Source organism: Paramacrobiotus metropolitanus, unplaced genomic scaffold (assembly GCF_019649055.1).
Source record: "Paramacrobiotus metropolitanus isolate TYO unplaced genomic scaffold, Prichtersi_v1.0 Parri_scaffold0000030, whole genome shotgun sequence".
NCBI lineage: Eukaryota > Metazoa > Tardigrada > Eutardigrada > Parachela > Macrobiotidae > Paramacrobiotus > Paramacrobiotus metropolitanus.
Window position 1 is genome coordinate 561,835 of NW_026570250.1, and position 16,897 is coordinate 578,731.

The following is a 16,897-nucleotide window of genomic DNA, read 5'->3' on the forward strand; positions in this document are numbered from 1 at the left end:
AGTTCACATAAACGGTAATTATTGGAGTAAATAATTTATTCCCCATTGTCAATGTTGCTGTCTTTGCTATCGACAGATAACACGAAGAACAGCGTAACAACAGCATTGCGGCTCGGCAAACAGCGTTATCGGGTTTATCGTTGGGCCAAGGACATGCACAATGCGGAAGTGTTTCACAAAACAAAGCTTTGTACCCAGAATATTATTTGCTGTGACCTTTACGATATAGCGATATGCTGCAGCCTTGCACTCAGCTATTCCGGCACGTCCAGATATGCAAATCTGGCCATTATCTGCGCGTAGGGAATTTGCATGAACTGTAATGTACAGACTTTAGAGTTTAAAAGGCTATAATAATAATAATTCATTTGTTATAAAGGTATACGCTAATGGACTTCAATAATAATTAATATCGATCATCAAAAAACATCTCGAAAGCTGTATAAAAATTATATTGCGAGTTTTGATAGCTGCTGGAATGAATCAAGCATCAGATCATGGAGTTACGTTCTCTGGACTCTTTTAAAGGCGTATTATATATACACTGCTGGTCTTTTCTAACGATAAATTACTTATTGTATGCTGTTTCTTAACGCTGCTGTTGACGTTGGGTGTGTTGATTTAATGCTTAGGGCTTTGGTTCTCTTTTACATTGATCTCGATGCTTTTTCTTTTGCGGCAGGTTCATTTGAACCGTGACAGGTTCTTATATGCGGTATACGACTAGAATCAGTCGTAGCATATATGAAACTGTAGTTTCGGTTTTCGGTCTGCGATATCCGTGTGTAAACAGAAGAAATTTTTAGCGCCCGTAGAGTACGGAAGGGTCCGGCCGGTTGAAGGAAGCGGTGGGGCCTAACAGTCATGTGACACGAGTCATGTGACATGAGTCGAGTAACGATGCGTGAAAGTTGTAGATGGCGTTGTTAGCTCGGCATCTTTTTTAGTTTACATTATGTGCTCCTATATTATGTAGGAGCACATTGCATCGGTTCTTTGAGGAGAAAAACGGAATTGTAGTATTCAAACAAACGTAATCAATATGCTCTGCAATGTGCTACATATGTACATTGCAATGTGTCTACATATGGGACATTGCAATATGCCCTACATAATGTAGGAGTACATTGCAAGAGCATATTGTATGTGGAGATTATAAGGGGTAGGAATATAAAGTGCTGAATAAGGAATTTATTAGTTTAGTAAATTATATTAAAGGTGATATGTTTGACGAAAAGTGATAATGAAGAAAGGGTGTACTAATCCAATGTAGGGAAGAAAGGGTCTACATTGAATCAGGGTGAAGGTAGTGGGAGTTTTACTGTAGTATGGTATAAATATATTCGACTTTCTGGTTGTTCGTATTTGAGTGTTTAGTGAAGTGTTACAGGAAGTGGAGTGTGTTGCGGGTTGTAGATGGTGATGGATTATTGTGGAAAATTCAAGAAATTTCTAGAAAGTTGATTGCTTAATGGAGCAGACTATTATGTTTTGCTTTGATAGTCTTGGTTGTGTAGGAACAGGTGGTTTGTATATGGGAAGTAGGTTGGTAGGTACATCAAAAGATTGTTCGAGAAAACGTATAGTTTAATTGGATTGTTGACTGGATTTTTTGAGTTCGGTGGGTATATAAGAAGTTAAGGAATCTTGTGTTGGAGTTATTATGGAGTGGACGAAACATATGGAGTGAGCAAAATATTTTTCTTTTTGGTTATTTTTTGGTGGCCGGTGTGGATTTGTGGATACTTACTGGTTCAGGTTGCTGTCTTTTGTTTGGCTTTGGTAAGTCTTTTTTGGTTAAGTTTTCTTTCATACATTGTTTTCGTTTAACAATTCTTTTTTTAATAAAATAATGGAAGGTGGTTGTGATCGTAAGAAATACATGCGTGAGTATATGCGTGATTATAGAAAGAAACGCAAAATAGAAACTGATGGTAATTGTAGCAGGGAAGATAATGTGGGAAGTGGTGATGATGGTACATATGAGAATGTGAAATTTAAAAAACAAAAACGTAATCGGAATACTAAAGGTGGTGCGTTTTCTGATATGTTTGGAAAAAACTATTGGAGAAAGGTCATGGTTGCTTATCTGCCGTGCGATTCTTGCAATATTTTAGTTGCATCTGATTTGATTGGTGATAATTCAGGAATGTTAAATAGTGATTTAAAAGCTGATGCTAGACTATGTGCAGGATGTATGACTTTACATAAGCATAAAAATTTTGATTTTTGTGTTTACGAATTACGGCGGAATTGTTTAGATATTGGTAGAGAAAATTGGTTAAATAATCTTGGTTACATGGAAGTCCAGGCAGTGCGTTTAGTACAGCCTTTTTTGACAATATTTCATTTGAAAAATAGCTTAACAAAATGTGTAGGGCAATTATTTCATGTAACCAGTGATCCTAGTGAAAATTTCGAATGTTTGCTACCACGTCCGGCTACAGATTGTTTATTAGCTGTACGTCAGGCTAAAAAAAACGATTTTGATAATTGTAGTCGAAAAATCATTTATTCTGTTGATTTTAATATTGTCTATAAGGCGCTTGATTTTTTGATTTCTAATAACGTGTTTTTTGATTTCAAATTTAATCTGGGACTGGAAATCACAAACTGGATTAGAAGAAAAAGCGTATCCTAATCTACTTCCGTTTGGTTATGGTGGTTTAACTGATGATCGGCCTTATAGTATTTCACCTGAAAAATATTTTAAATTGCGTCTTTTAAGTGCAGAAAATAGGTTTCAAAAAGATTGCTCATACGTTTTCGAGCTCTAAACCTTAATAAACGGGATCAGGTAGAACGGACGATTAATTATGTTCTTAAAAGTGACAGTTTTTGTAAAGAGAAATGACAATTTTTGTTAAGGGAAAGATTAAGGTAATAAAATTGTTGCTAAGTTTTTATATCCAGAAATTGGAAAGGTTACACGAGGTAGTCAAGCATATTGCAATGGTGCTAAACGACATTTGCGGAGTATGGTAATGTGTAATGGTTGTCTGGATCTTTTCTTAAGCATTACTTTACGATTTTGTCCTGAATTGTTGTGTTTTGCTGACCCTGTTAAGTTTACATTTTTGTTTTTTAAGTTTTTAACTTTACATTTTCATGTCTAACATCATCACTACTTCATTATCTTCCTTGCTACAATTACCATCAGTTTCCATTTTGCGGTTTTTTTCTATAATCACGCACATACTCACGCATGTATTTCTTGCGATCACAACCAGTTTCCATTATTTTATTAAAACAAACAATACTTGAAAGAAACTATCTATGAAAGAAAACTTACTAAACTATACTCAACCTAAAAAGACCAAAGCCAAACAAAACGCAACAACCTGAATCAGTACGCTTCCGAAATTCTAAACCGGCCATCAGAAAATAACCAACAAGAAAAACATTTTCCTCACTGCATATGCTTCGTCAAATCCATAATAACTCAAACACAACGTTCCTCAACTTCTAATATACCCACCGAACTAAAAAAATCCAGTCAACAAACCAATTAAACCAAACATTTTCTCCAACAATCTTTTAATGTACGTCCCAGCCTACATCCCATATACAAACCACCCGTTACTACACATCCAAGACTATCAGTGCAAAAAATAATAGTTCGCTCCATTAAGCAATCAACTTTCTTAACTACACAAATTACTACTACCAAAATGACTGTGTAAACCTATGGAAAGTTACTGACTAAACGCGCAATTTTCAAGTTCTCAACTGTAGTAAAGGAACACCCACAACCTCTCATGTTTTTCATGCACTCACAAAATTCTTTCCCCTACTATTATTATTCTTTTTATATACACAAATCCGAAATTATTTTGAATCCCAGTATCCCTCTTTCTTATACCGAAGCTGCCGCTACACAATCGAGAGATTGTCCACGCAGTGTATTTTAGCATAGACCAGCCAGGTTTAAAATCCGATGCAGCCGGAAAGAGGCTACCTACAGTGATCTCATTCGAGTTAAACTAAATTAAATACTGAAGACCATTGAAAGTAAATTACATAATTTACTATGCGTTAATTTACTAACCGTTAACGCGGATATAGGCGCGTTAACGATTCCTGAATCCGTGATGGTGATCGTGTGCGCCTGCGGTGCACGAGACTATATGGTAATCTATCAATCTATCTACTATATGGTAATCTATCATGTAGGTAATGCTGGTGCAGGATTAATTTTTTACCTATCTCATAATACGAAGTGACATTTAGCAGCCGTTTGACAATTAGCAAGCTAGGCATTCATCTGCCGAAAGCACGATCGGATCCTTGGTTGGTTTTGTGATAGATACAATTAAGTAAATCATAAAAGGTCATAACAGCTGAGTACTCAACCTTCGCGAACCGTCTGCTTAGTGCGAGCCACTCTTAAAAGATTATTGACCAGATTTGCTGGGGTAGCATTAAGTGTTCAACTGCAAACGCTAAGCCTTTTATATCGATAAACGTGAGAACTGTTGGATCAAGGATGGCAACGGGAAGACTTTGTCTTCTGCGACAAAGGCCAACGAAGATGAATGTACTTACTTGCTGTGTAGGGAATAACTAAGAGCGCTATATGCCGTCACGAGATCTCAGATCGTTCCTGGTTAATTCAGTAAATATAGCCCTATTCCTGTGCCACATTACTTACATATAAAATTATTAATTATCGGGTGATTTGAAACACTGGTGTACGATATGGCAAATCCCGTAATATTTTCTTCCTTTCCTTCAATATTATGACATACACATTACGGACTGAAATTGTTTTGCAGAAGCGGTTAAATATGCTGATTGCAGATTATAATACTCATACACTTTTCTGATTTTGTTATTTTTGTACATCCGTATAAGCTGTGATTCTTGCCAGTTCCAGCTACCTACTTACTTTTAAAACGGCAAAGCACAGCTCAGCTCTGAAAACACAGAATTAGGCTAATGGTACGAGTACTGTAAGTAATAAGTACTCCGTGATTCGTACTTTGTATAATAAGTAACAATATGTACGAGTATTTCTCGTACTGTCCAGTGTTGAGCGTGCCTGCTTCGGCCCAAATCATACTCGTAACTTTACGTGCATTATTAGCGGAAGGGCAATGTGGAAACGGGATGCGAGTGGGAGACAGGAAGTGTCGGTTTGGGATCTGGAATATTTTTAACCTACCTTCAGTACAGTGTGTTCGTATAAATGCGACAGCGGAAACATTAAGTCTAACAAACGCTATAATTTTACAACTGCTGCAGCCAGAGAGATGCACTGTCGAACAGAACTAACTGTAAATGCAGAGAGTACAATGCAGGATTATTACGGGCACAATAATACCATAAAAGTAAAACTCGAGAATCAAAGGACATATCGCAGCTAATTAATTGGTTCAACATACAATTCGGTCAAAATACTTAAAACTTGAAGCGAAAAACAAGTTTGCTGACTGATCGGTTCGGTTTAGGTACGGTAACACATACAATCGGATTGTGACAGTTACGTAAAGCAGAGACAGAAAAAGAGGACAAGCACCTTCCGGAACCATTCATCTTCCCAGATTCCTTCCACCAAACAGCTTGAGAATTTCTTCACCAGTGCCGCACGATGAATCCATCCGACGCCAAACCGTAGTACGCGATAGGGTAAAAACACACACAGCAGTAAATGAATGCGAAAGCGTGACACGTTGTTCCTTCTTCGGGATCAATAATGTCGTAGTATGCCCGAAAGGTGTTTCTATTTTCCCCCACCAAACTCAACCAAGCAAACGTGAAAGACGAAAGGAGCAAACGGAGTGCAAAGAGCGCATCAACAGGCCAGCCAGTTTTTCACCATCAGCATTGTGTGAACAGAAAGCAAAAAAAGTCAGCCCGTATCCGGCACTTTGCTGCCAGACTTCACTCTAAACGTCACCGAAAACTAAGGCTTTTCAAATTCGTCGTTACGGACAGAAGCTGAAGTTTGCATCAAATTAATTTATATAAAAATATAAAATGAAATAATTACAATAGCTAAAAACCACTTCTTTTGGCTGACAAGCATTGGGATTTGTGGACCACAAACTAATCAACAACTCGAGAGCTACACCAGAGAGAAGGGCAAATTCAAAAACAGTTGTGGCAGGAGAAAGACTGACACAAAAACCAGACACAAGGATATACTGATAACTTGATCATCGGATAATAGAATCAAAATGCATAGCCAAAAATAACTAAAGCACGCACCACTCACTGTAACTGATCACTGGACAAAAAAGTGTAAGAGCAAAAACCAAATATAATATACTTACACTGGACAAAAAACAACTCGAGACCATAAAACCTTCAAATGAGCATATCAGGCGAGACAGGTAGGAAGTGTTTCACAGGAGGAGAAGGTAATCCATGTCGCCCACAACAAAAACGCACTGGTTAACGGGGGTCCGGTCCTTGAACGGGCGCTTTCCTCTTATGTACAAATGCATCCACCGACGACAACCGGCCAGGCGTTTCTGCGCCGCAGCATGAGACGTTGAACATGTGCAATCAATTAGGCAGGCAGCAGATTGATCAGAAAGGATGATTTTTAATGCAAAAATTAAGCATTTCATTTTCTTGGTTCAGGAATTAACTGAGTTTCCCTGAGGCGCTCCTCCAGATTAAATGATTACACGCGAAGCGAGACAAAATTAAATGATTAATTATAATACATCCCACAAATAAAATTCAGGAACAATTCTTCTTTGCAGGACTGAGTTCCAAAAATGGACGAATTTAATCCACAATGACAATGCATTATCCAGTTCATCGGAATTCAAAATCATCGTAATATCAAACCACCAAAAAATCACCGTCAATCTTGTTTTTGTCCATGGAGGAAAAGCCAATAAGTCTTTTCGTCCAATGGGGAATTTTCTCTGGGATTTTTTACAAGGCAATATAACGACAGCTCGGAATAAAATATAATGGAGCAAAAACTAAAATCTAAAAACTTTCATCCGGATTTCACTGTGTAAAAGTGTAAGATTTGGTAAGAGTCAAAACGTTTGGTTATGACGGTTGCAGTCCGCCTGCGGTCAGGGATAGATCGTTAGAACGACTTTTTTCATAAATTCAAAACTTTTTTTTGGTTCTCCGATGATCCACAGCACGCGCAGGCAAAATGCAAACGAGACCGAATGAAGAGTCACAGTCAGTAATTAGGGCAAATGGGCGTTCGGAAGTGAGATGCTTGCTTGCGTTTCTTGTTTCAGAATAATAATAAGACCACAGATGTAGAGGATCACTGTATCCAATGATCCGAGAAGAGAGCGCTTCGCTCATTTGAGAACCATTCATTAATCGCTGCTGTTGAAATGGCTGCCACCACCACCGGACGTCACCGCGTTCATCAGGGGGCTCTTGGCCACACTGCCGGGTGTCAGATGGGGATCCTCATCGGCACTGATCATTTGCGATCCGCGCCACGGCTTACCGGGCTCAAATTCCGGCAAAGCATCCCAAGTCATACGCGAGGTAAAGTTGGCGAAACTGTTGGAGTCAATCTGGCGATTGCCTGCAAACAACGAGCCATTCAGCATGAGCGCGCAAGAAGTAACTGGCACAAAAAGCGCAAAGCATGTGAGCGCCAGGCGACTCAGCACACACTGACTACCACACTGACTACCACACTATGCAACAACTAAAGCATTAAGCATGTAAAAAACAATGTTCCCCAGATTTCCAAAGCGATTTACTGCTTGCTCTGATTTATTTAACCTTCAACGTCAAAAGCCACATTTATTTTAAACTGCATTTATTGTGCTTATCAAAACCTAAGCTGATCTTGTTCTGCATTTCGGTATCGAGCTCAAAATATGTCAAATGCGTAAAGCGCCATGCACAAAGCTCACCCCAGCTGCCATCAGCCTCATCCATACCATATCCAGCGGCTCCGTTTCCAGTGGCTCCGGTGCGCGACGTGGGACTCAGCGAGCCACGATCCCCGGATGCTGACTGGGCATGCTGGCCACCGGTATTCCCTGCACCCGACGACGACATCTTCATGCTTCCTGCTCCGTGCATACCACCAGACCAGTCATCCATGTTGTGTCCACCGGCCCCACCGCCCGGCACCGTCGGTCGCCAGTTCATTCCGCCCTGATTCATCCCGGCATTATTCCAATTGTGCGGGTCATTCCACATGGGCGCTCCACCCGCCGCCGCCGCCATATTGGAATTATTGAAGGCACTTCCGGCTCCTGCACCGGCAAATGAACCGCTGCCACCGCCGCCCCACGAATTACCATCGCCACCGCCCATACTGGCGTAGGGGTTGTTCGGTTCAGGCATACGCCATCCGCTTTGACCGTAGTTGGGGGCTGCGGACGAGGAATGGAAATCCAGGCCACTCATACCCGACATGGATGTCGCTAAGTCCACAATGGTTGGACCTCCTTGGAAGCGGGGATCCATCGGAGATTTCAGATATCTAAAATCCGGTGTATCAGTATCTTACACACTGATACAAACAACCAGCATCAAGCACAAATTTCTTACTCATTTTGGATAAGATCAATCTGCTTTTGGACGGTAACAATTTCTTTGCGGACCATTTGACCCTGTTGGTTAATGTACGCCATCTGCTGCTGTTGAAGAGCGGGATTGATAGCTTTCTGGCTAGCCACAACATCCATCTGGGCGGTAAGCTGCTGCATTTGACGGTGCAGTTGCATAAGCTATAAAATCCCAAAATCAAAATTAATACTACAGTAACAGCTTACTCAAGGTGTGCTTTAGCTCTCAAATAATTGTCTCAATATAACGCTTGTGAATTATTCAAAAACTCTTAACTGATATCGAAAATACTATTATTACTCGAACTGTAAGTAATTTAAGCCATGACATGTTGCTGTACAACGTGCATAGAAGTATGGGAAAGAATATTCGGAAAAGATAATACACGAATGCTGTTTACATTACATGCCATAAAAACACCGGAAAGGTGTGCTCTGGCTTTCAAATAATTGTCTCGCAGCGGGTGCGTGCGTGCAATATTTTGCTTCCTTTCCTTTAAATACACAATACCTTGTGGAGATGGTAGACGGTTTGAGGGCACAGCGGTTGATTCAGGAGTCGTGGATTAATGATTCCCTGTTGAGCGGCATTACTGAGCTGGCGCGCTACAGCCTGAACGTTGGCCTGCGGACGGGACTGGCCCATTTTGCCTGGCTGCGGCGGCTGAATCAATGTGTTATTCTGATGATGTGGCTGCATGCTACCCGGTACGCCAGGACCTCCGGAACCGGTGCCAGTTAGACCGGTTTTGCCGTAGCCATCACCGCCGCCCATTCCGAAGTTAGCGCTATTGGACGACGCGAGTTGCTGTTGCTGCTGCATTTGCTGACGTCGACGCTGCTGCTGCAGCTCTGTCACCGTTGCCTCGTAGTTCATGTTGCTATTGCGCATGGCTATATCGATTTCTTCTCGCTGCAAATGCACAGACACCGCTCAAGTATACCCGATCAATGAGGCATAGGCACACAAAACCAGTCAGTTAAGAATATAATATACCAGCCTGAAAAACCAAGTGAAAACTCTCGCATACAACTTGCCGGTGCAAACACTTCCGAGAAATATGTAGAAAGGCAAAAGCCTTTTTGCTATTGACTCACCTTGAAGCCCATCTCAAGCAAGTTTTGATACTGCTTGCTTTGATAGATTTGGTCACGTGTGTACTTAGGAGGCTGCAAAAACACGAATTATTTTACAAGCTGCCTACAACATACTAAGCGTATCGGTGGAATTACCAGCATTCAACGTTATGCGTGGAATAGCACGGTAATGCAATAAAAAACTAAAAATACACACATTGCGATAACTCGTTACCCCGTTGGGAGGTGAAAAGGACGGTGGTTGATGTGGCCGTTCACGACCACCACCCGAACTCCATTGCGCTTTTTCGTTGTCCGGATCGCGCCACTCATTGTCTTCATTCCACTCGGAAGAACCACCGCGCATCTGCGATCCACCGCCGCCGCCACCGGGAAAGCCCGAATCACTCCAACCCCGCGGTTTCTGTTGCTGATATCCCCCCTCTGACTGCTGCATTTTCCGGTTATCATTGAGACTCATGCTTCCGCTCCCACCACCACCGTATGGGCCGTTGGAAGAACGCGGACCCATCGGCTGATTCCAGTGACCCGTGCCGTCATCCACTTCAGACTTCCGCGAACTGGGATCACGCCAATCCGACCAGTTAGTATGGTCAGACCACTGATTCGTCGGGCTGATGTTGCCACCTGAACTAGCGCCACTACCACCGCTTCCTGTGCCCCCTGGACTATTCCAGGACGGTCGACCGGATTGTCCACGATCTAAAAAATGTCGCAAATAAGTTATGTACACCGTGAAACAGCAATAGTGCTATTTACCGTGTGCGCTCATTCCACCGTTATTGAGCATTCCGTCCCCTCCACCGTTACCGCCCCCATTACCACCCAGACTACCAGGCATACCCATCATACCCGCTGAGCGCGGACCACCTGACATCGGACCAGACATTTGTGCGTTGGGAGGAACACCTGACCACACGGAGTTGGGTTCGCGGTCATCACTCATCCAGTGAGGCGTATTTGGTCCTTGATTCTGCCAGGGCTGAGTACGGTGGCCGGTGCTTTTTTCCCACACTTCCGTGCCGGTGTTCGTTTTTGGCTTCCACACCGAGGGATCATCCTGAATGGGAGGCGACTCTGGAATCGGCCAGGGAGGTTCCTGTTTGATCTCCACCTACAACAGACACATTAATTAGCGACGTAACAAAATATTATCTCATCGTCAATAGTAAAGTTAGCAAGTATCGTTATGAGTGTAGCTGTATCCGATCAATAAAACCGCACAGGCAGACTGCGGCTAACGCATTAGTGGAAAGCACCAGTGCTACCAGTCGTACTAGTACCGCGACAAAACTCTACAGCCAACATTCTCGCGTGTTTGCGATCAGATGACTAAGTTAACCTCTGGCCCTGATAACATACTCGTTAAACCACTTCATTATCTAAAAATAAAACGAAACCGTAACACTAAATGGCACAACACCAAGCGCAGATGAACGGAACGATAAAATTACCCAAAGACACTGCTTCATGGATAAGCAGACCCCGTTCTATGAGCATAAAACCGCACACGCTGGCTACTGCAAAGTGCAATCGTAGTATGCAAATAATTAACAGATTATCGTTCCATACTAATTATCGCTACCAATACGGCAGGGTAGGCAGTTCCTGTTGTATAAAACGATTCATGTACGCAAGTTTGCATCTATACTAAGAGAAACGAGGAGATGCATAAAATTTCGTTAGCTCGTTGCACGGGATCCATGTTGACTTTCCTCAGGTGTCAAAGGCAAAGCCAGTGTTTAGAACGGAAAACGCAGTCGATCCATATAATCAAACTATGCAAATACACAATCCAATAAACAAACGAAACAGCCTGTTTCCTGTCACACAGAACCATGCTCAATGGAAACCCAGCGGACTGTCGGCAAACTGCACACATCACAATTTATATGGAGCTGAACTATCGCTATAGGTATATCGTTTGGAGACCGGAACAATCCAAGAATGAACCAGCGTTTCTACGGCCACTTCTTCAGAAAAGGATGTGAAAGTGTCATGCACAAATCTGGACCCTGGCTCATTTGAACTTCACAGTAAAACAGAGGTGCCAAACACCAACTCAGCTCAAAAAGTGCAGCCCCAGCAAAATTATTCCAGTACCACTAAGAACGAAGGTTAAGAAAATCGAAAACAGACCGGTTTACAACTCGACAAATTATAGCTGTAAATGTTTGTTTCACTAAAAAGGTGTCTAATGGACCTAAGAAACGGACAAGACTCAAAAATTTCAATATTTCTCGAGCAGGGCAATCAAATACGAACAATGAAAACAGTTAAATTGTTCCCAAAAGAAAACATTAAACATGATCACTAACTGCTGGGTGATCCGTATGAACTCTAGTAAACGTTTCCGACAGTAGGAGCAAGCTGTTCCTTATGCTTGGCTAGTAATCAAGTTAAGAAAGTACGGCGAGATAACGTATGCAAACTGCTGTTTTTCACTTAAGCCCCGGCATCATCCATTTGAACGAAAAAAACCCCAACAGGAAGAAATATCGATTTTCAGCCCCAGTAAATGCGAATGCAGATGCGCGACGACAAACGCCGCGCTCCTGTGAATTTTATCAACCGGAAACACAGCGGCTGCCTATACATATGTAGACTGACTGCGATCTTCCCGTGCCGTAAGCGTTTTCATGTAGGTACATATAATAAAACCGGTTACGTTAAGTATAGGGCCTATTTTTTATAATATTAACACGATCCATGTTTTCTAAAATTCAGCAAAACAAAAAACTTATTCAAGCAGATTACTGTAGTGAGGCGGCGTATCATCAGCCACTGTATTTCCTCTACACGAGGTCATTCTGTACATTTAAAATGGAAATCTGCAAGGCAGCCAGCAGAGCACAACATACCTGACCCCAGCCGTCCCGGTAGATCATATTATCCAGAGGTGTCCGTTCCGCTGTCTGCGGCAACGTAATACTAGCAGCATTTTCTTTGTCCTGACCTTGTGGGCCATTGGGATTTCCCGGTGTTCCAAAGGGTCCAGACGCAGCAGCCGAGGTCGAATTTTTGATACTTAATGACTGAGAGGAGGAGTTGACCGCGCCCGCAGCAGCACCCGAGCCCACCACTGCTCCCGAGGCGGAATTCCAGGAATTTTTACCATTATCACCGGGCTCATTATTCTGCCACACGGAAGATGCACCATTGGGCACGCTATTCACGCCACTGGACACGGAATTGGACGGGACAGCCTGGTTGGGCTGGGGATGCTGCTTGTTGGTAATATCACTCATGGTAGTGGAACCCGGTCCACCACCGGCCGTTCCCAGCGGTGAGGCGCCCCAGGCACTGGACAGACCTGTGAGGCCACTGCTGCCCTCCACACTGGAGCCCCCTGCTCCCCATTCCGATACTGTATTCCGGTTGGAAGTTGCCGTATCGCTCTGCATAGATAAGACAGGTAAGGAACACTATCGTCACTTAAGCTATTATGCCAATTTTCACCATGGAATTCAGAATTGTCGCGCGCTCGGCTACAAGAGCACACCAGCTGCGCGGATATCAATCAACAAAAATCCCTGCCGTGCTGTGGAACAGATGGCCCATACAGACACAAATGGAGATTTTTCTACTCGTCGAGATAACAAAGCACGTGAAAGACGGATTAACAAAAGAAATACTACTTGGCAGAAAAAAATGCTTCAAACTTGCGAATCAACAACAATATAACAGATTTTTCATCCCTGTTTTTCATATCTTTGGCACAACAAAGTATCCAAAAACACAGCTGAAAGACAAGATCACATTCTACAAAACCCATACGGTCTCGATATCATTCTTGCCTTATGGGCCTCCTTCGTAACTTCAATACGAGCTATAGCTTGACACGCTTGCATAGTTCAGACCTGCCTGCCCATGGGCCTGAATTTAAACGCACAGAAAATATTCGATCACGCTTTGTCAGCAGAGAGAAAATCAGCTGGAATAAGCCAACCAATAGCCGCTCCATGAAACCGTAGCTAATCGCTTATTGGCGAAAGGAACGCCTGCTACGCTCTTGCGACCAATGGCCATCAGCTTATCAACGGCAATGTTGTGCAGCTACTTCTCTCCAGGCTTCAAATAAGTAATTTCCAAGTATGGCGGAGATCGTACACGATTAAGTATCGAACGTATTCAAGTACCTAGGTACAGAAATACGATACCACTGCGCACGGTTCACGTTGGAAAAATAAGAAACGCCCAGTTGACGTAGAATGGTTTTCGAAATAGCATACGCGTGGTCTGCGATCAATCAATTTGCAAAAATGAAAATAATTACTAGAGAAAACAACGCGTTTCGTGCCTCTTACTTCTTATTTATAGCGAAAGGATGTGCGCTATATTTTAAAATTTTCATCCACAATTATTTGAACTATTTTATCAACGATATATCAACAACAAAAGCAACTAAACACAGTTTTAATAAATATTACTTTCCTGTTCTAGTATAACTTTCTAAAATTCCAGGCACAGAAGTCAAACACAAGATTTTTAAACTTAATGTTTGTCTGAAGGTAGGAAACGGTAAACAATGCTAGAACTAACTACAGCAGCGAATAGCGAAAACAAACGATATAAAAATGTTCAATAAAGAGGACTGCAGTGTTCGTAATTCTTATAATTATGCAATTTCAAAATCGAAATCCGCATTTGCGTCCAGCCGCACTCCGTTCTCCTATCTAACAAAATTTATAAAAAAAGCAAGTTCCATGCATTTTAAACAGCAGAAAGAATGCACCGAAAGGAATCGCTGAATTACATTCGACAGTAAACTTAAAAACCAGAATTCAACTCGCAGGAAAGTGCATGTTTTGCAGGTTTAGAAATTACCAATTTTGTGAAATTCTCTCGCATCTCAGGCGGACTGAGGCAAGACCAGCAATTTTACGCTTCTGCGCGACAGTCACTATTAAATACCTTTTATGTCGACTCGTTGATGCTGAATTCAAATAAATATATGTATTTACATATCTAAGATACTCGTATCTTTCAGAATAAAACAGGAAGATACTCAAATTTTCCAGGTGAAGGAAAAATAATTTTGCCATGAAATCGCATTTCAGACTAATATTAAAAATTTTAAAAGAGAGAAGAATAATAATTTTTTTCAGAATAATACAAACGTTTGTATTCGTTCCAAAATTTATAAGCAAACTGCTAACAATTACTGTATTAGCAATTCGCACTTAACACGGTAACAGCAAAATACTCGAGCACTGTACACCGATCGCCATTTGACAGGTAGTTCCACAACTTTACCAAGCGCGTTATGCTAACTTGAACATGGTCCAGTTTCTGCCTACCTGCAAGAAAGAATCCGCAGCACTGAGAAATCCATTACTCCATCCATTGGGACCTTTGTACATGGACTTGCTGGGACTTTGAAGACCTCCTGCGGGGCTGTTTTCGCCGTTGGCCGGCAACGTTTCACCATTCGTATCAGCTGCTGCGAGTCACCAGAATTACTTTCCAGCTATAACCAGCACTGGTTCCCATTTTACGCGTAACCTACCGGACATTTTGGCGACATGGAGAGCGCTCTTGTCCAGCTGACCGAGATCCTGCAGGGTGCCCTGTGCAGACGCTCCGAACCTCTCCATGTCGGTGTCGTAGGGCGACTTAAACGGCATATTCTTTAAGACTTCTAACTCAGACATGTCGCTCCTGCTGTTATTATAAAGATAACTTGGAACGGCCATTCGGGATATCACAGGATTCTTAATATTTCGTTTATCATGATTTCTCAATTCTGCAGCGTACAATCAAAAGTCCAAACGACCAAACAAATTTGATGCCTGTTTTCGGGGTTGTAGCAGGCCAGCAGCCGCAGATGGCAGTAGGCTGTTGGCGTAGCGAGACGACTGGATCAAAATTAGACAAGTAGCCGCTCGCTGGTGGGGCTACATAATAGTATCTCAGCACGAGTGTAAACTAGAATTTCTCACCCATTCGAGAAGAATCCAGCAGAGATTTCGAAGATTTAGCAGATGAATTTTCCATCCGATGCTTATTAAGAAGAGATTCAATGGCTGCAACACTAGACCTTCAAGAATGCGTCTGGCAAAAGACAAAAGCCTGACGATGATCAGGATTCAGATCATTGGTGTTCTGGTAAAATCGTAAACCGTAGGAGTGCAGCTGTACCGATCGGCAAGCTTCTTCGTTCCAGCTGGGCAACAGACATTTGTCGAAAGGGGTTTTTTGCAGTGTTGCTTTACTTAGTAAAAGTAAATAGTAAACCTTACTTAGTAAGCCGGTTTTGCCTTTTACTAATTAAGTAAAAAGTAAGTAAGCAGCAAAACGGAAAAGTAAAAGTAAAGTAAAAGTAAGAGCAGCCGAGGCTTCAGAAGTAAATAGTAAGTAAAAGTAAGAGGCGCGAAACAGGAATAGTTTCATTAGTAAAGCAGTCTTTTTACTAAACGTCCGCAACAGATAAAAGTGACGAGCATCATCAGAATTTTGCTGAACATGCTTTTTTTCATAGCAGTTACGTTTGGCAGTACTGGTTTTCTTCTGAAGCGCTAAAATTTCTGCGCTGCAGACGCCTTCAACGGTTTAGGTGGGCGAGTTACGTGACTGCCAGGCGTATTAGCTAGTGCTGCTTCACTGCAACGGATACGGTGTTATGACTTTTGCTAATTTGTGTTAAAACAATAAGTACTGTAATTTTACACAGAACCAAATTGCTTCATTGAAACAAATTTCTGCACAAACTGAAATTAATCGGTGTGCACGCTGTCGCATAGTACAACCTGTACAAGCAGCTATTTTTGTTTTAGATATTTTTTGTTTTTTTTGCGATGACGTCATAATCGCATCTATCGACCGACAGTATGACTTGACTTGACCGGAAAACCTACCGTGTGAGAGCAATACTATTTACAGAGCAGTCCATTCTTTTTTCTTGAATTTATTGCCTATTTTGTTTGCTTTACTAGTGGTGATAGCCATGCCACGGGGCAGGCTAGGAAGAAGAACGATTTTCTATGAAAATCTACGGGAGAAACACCGCTCGACTTCCGTTACGCTTTTATTAGTCGAAACCAGTAATCATAAGAAATTCCAGAGCTGTGCGATCATAACTCCTCGACTAAAGTTCTCTGACAAAACATTCAGCGGATCAGAACTTCAAAGCCCAGTGTTATCGCAACAGTGTAATGCTGATCGTATGTGTACTGCTCGTACCTGTCTTGACTATCGAGCCAAGTGCTAAACACAGTTAATGCGGTGCAACAGGTAATGATAAGACGTACGTGTAATGCTAATAAGTACTGCATATGCAC

The 16,897-nt window shown here is 42.0% G+C and overlaps 1 protein-coding gene across 5 annotated transcripts; it reads right to left on the bottom strand.

Moving 5' to 3' along the window:
* Positions 1-5,901: 5,901 nt before the first annotated feature.
* On the bottom strand, positions 5,902-16,401 carry LOC129588573 (protein Gawky-like). 5 transcript variants are annotated; one of them, XM_055482874.1, is made up of 10 exons: positions 15,127-16,401; positions 14,918-15,060; positions 12,479-13,015; positions 10,377-10,731; positions 9,814-10,319; positions 9,618-9,689; positions 9,031-9,432; positions 8,503-8,681; positions 7,884-8,434; positions 5,902-7,519 (listed from the first exon to the last, which is right to left on the bottom strand). In XM_055482874.1, exons 1-10 carry the CDS (start codon positions 15,311-15,313, stop codon positions 7,302-7,304), a joined length of 3,150 nt encoding a protein of 1,049 aa, XP_055338849.1. In that variant the 5' UTR covers positions 15,314-16,401; the 3' UTR covers positions 5,902-7,301. The 5 variants fall into 5 exon arrangements, with proteins under 5 accessions (XP_055338849.1, XP_055338846.1, XP_055338845.1 ...); XM_055482871.1 differs by having other exon boundaries at positions 7,857-8,434; positions 14,918-15,057; positions 15,127-16,399; XM_055482870.1 differs by having other exon boundaries at positions 7,857-8,434; positions 15,127-16,399.
* Between the last annotated feature and the right edge of the window lie 496 nt (positions 16,402-16,897).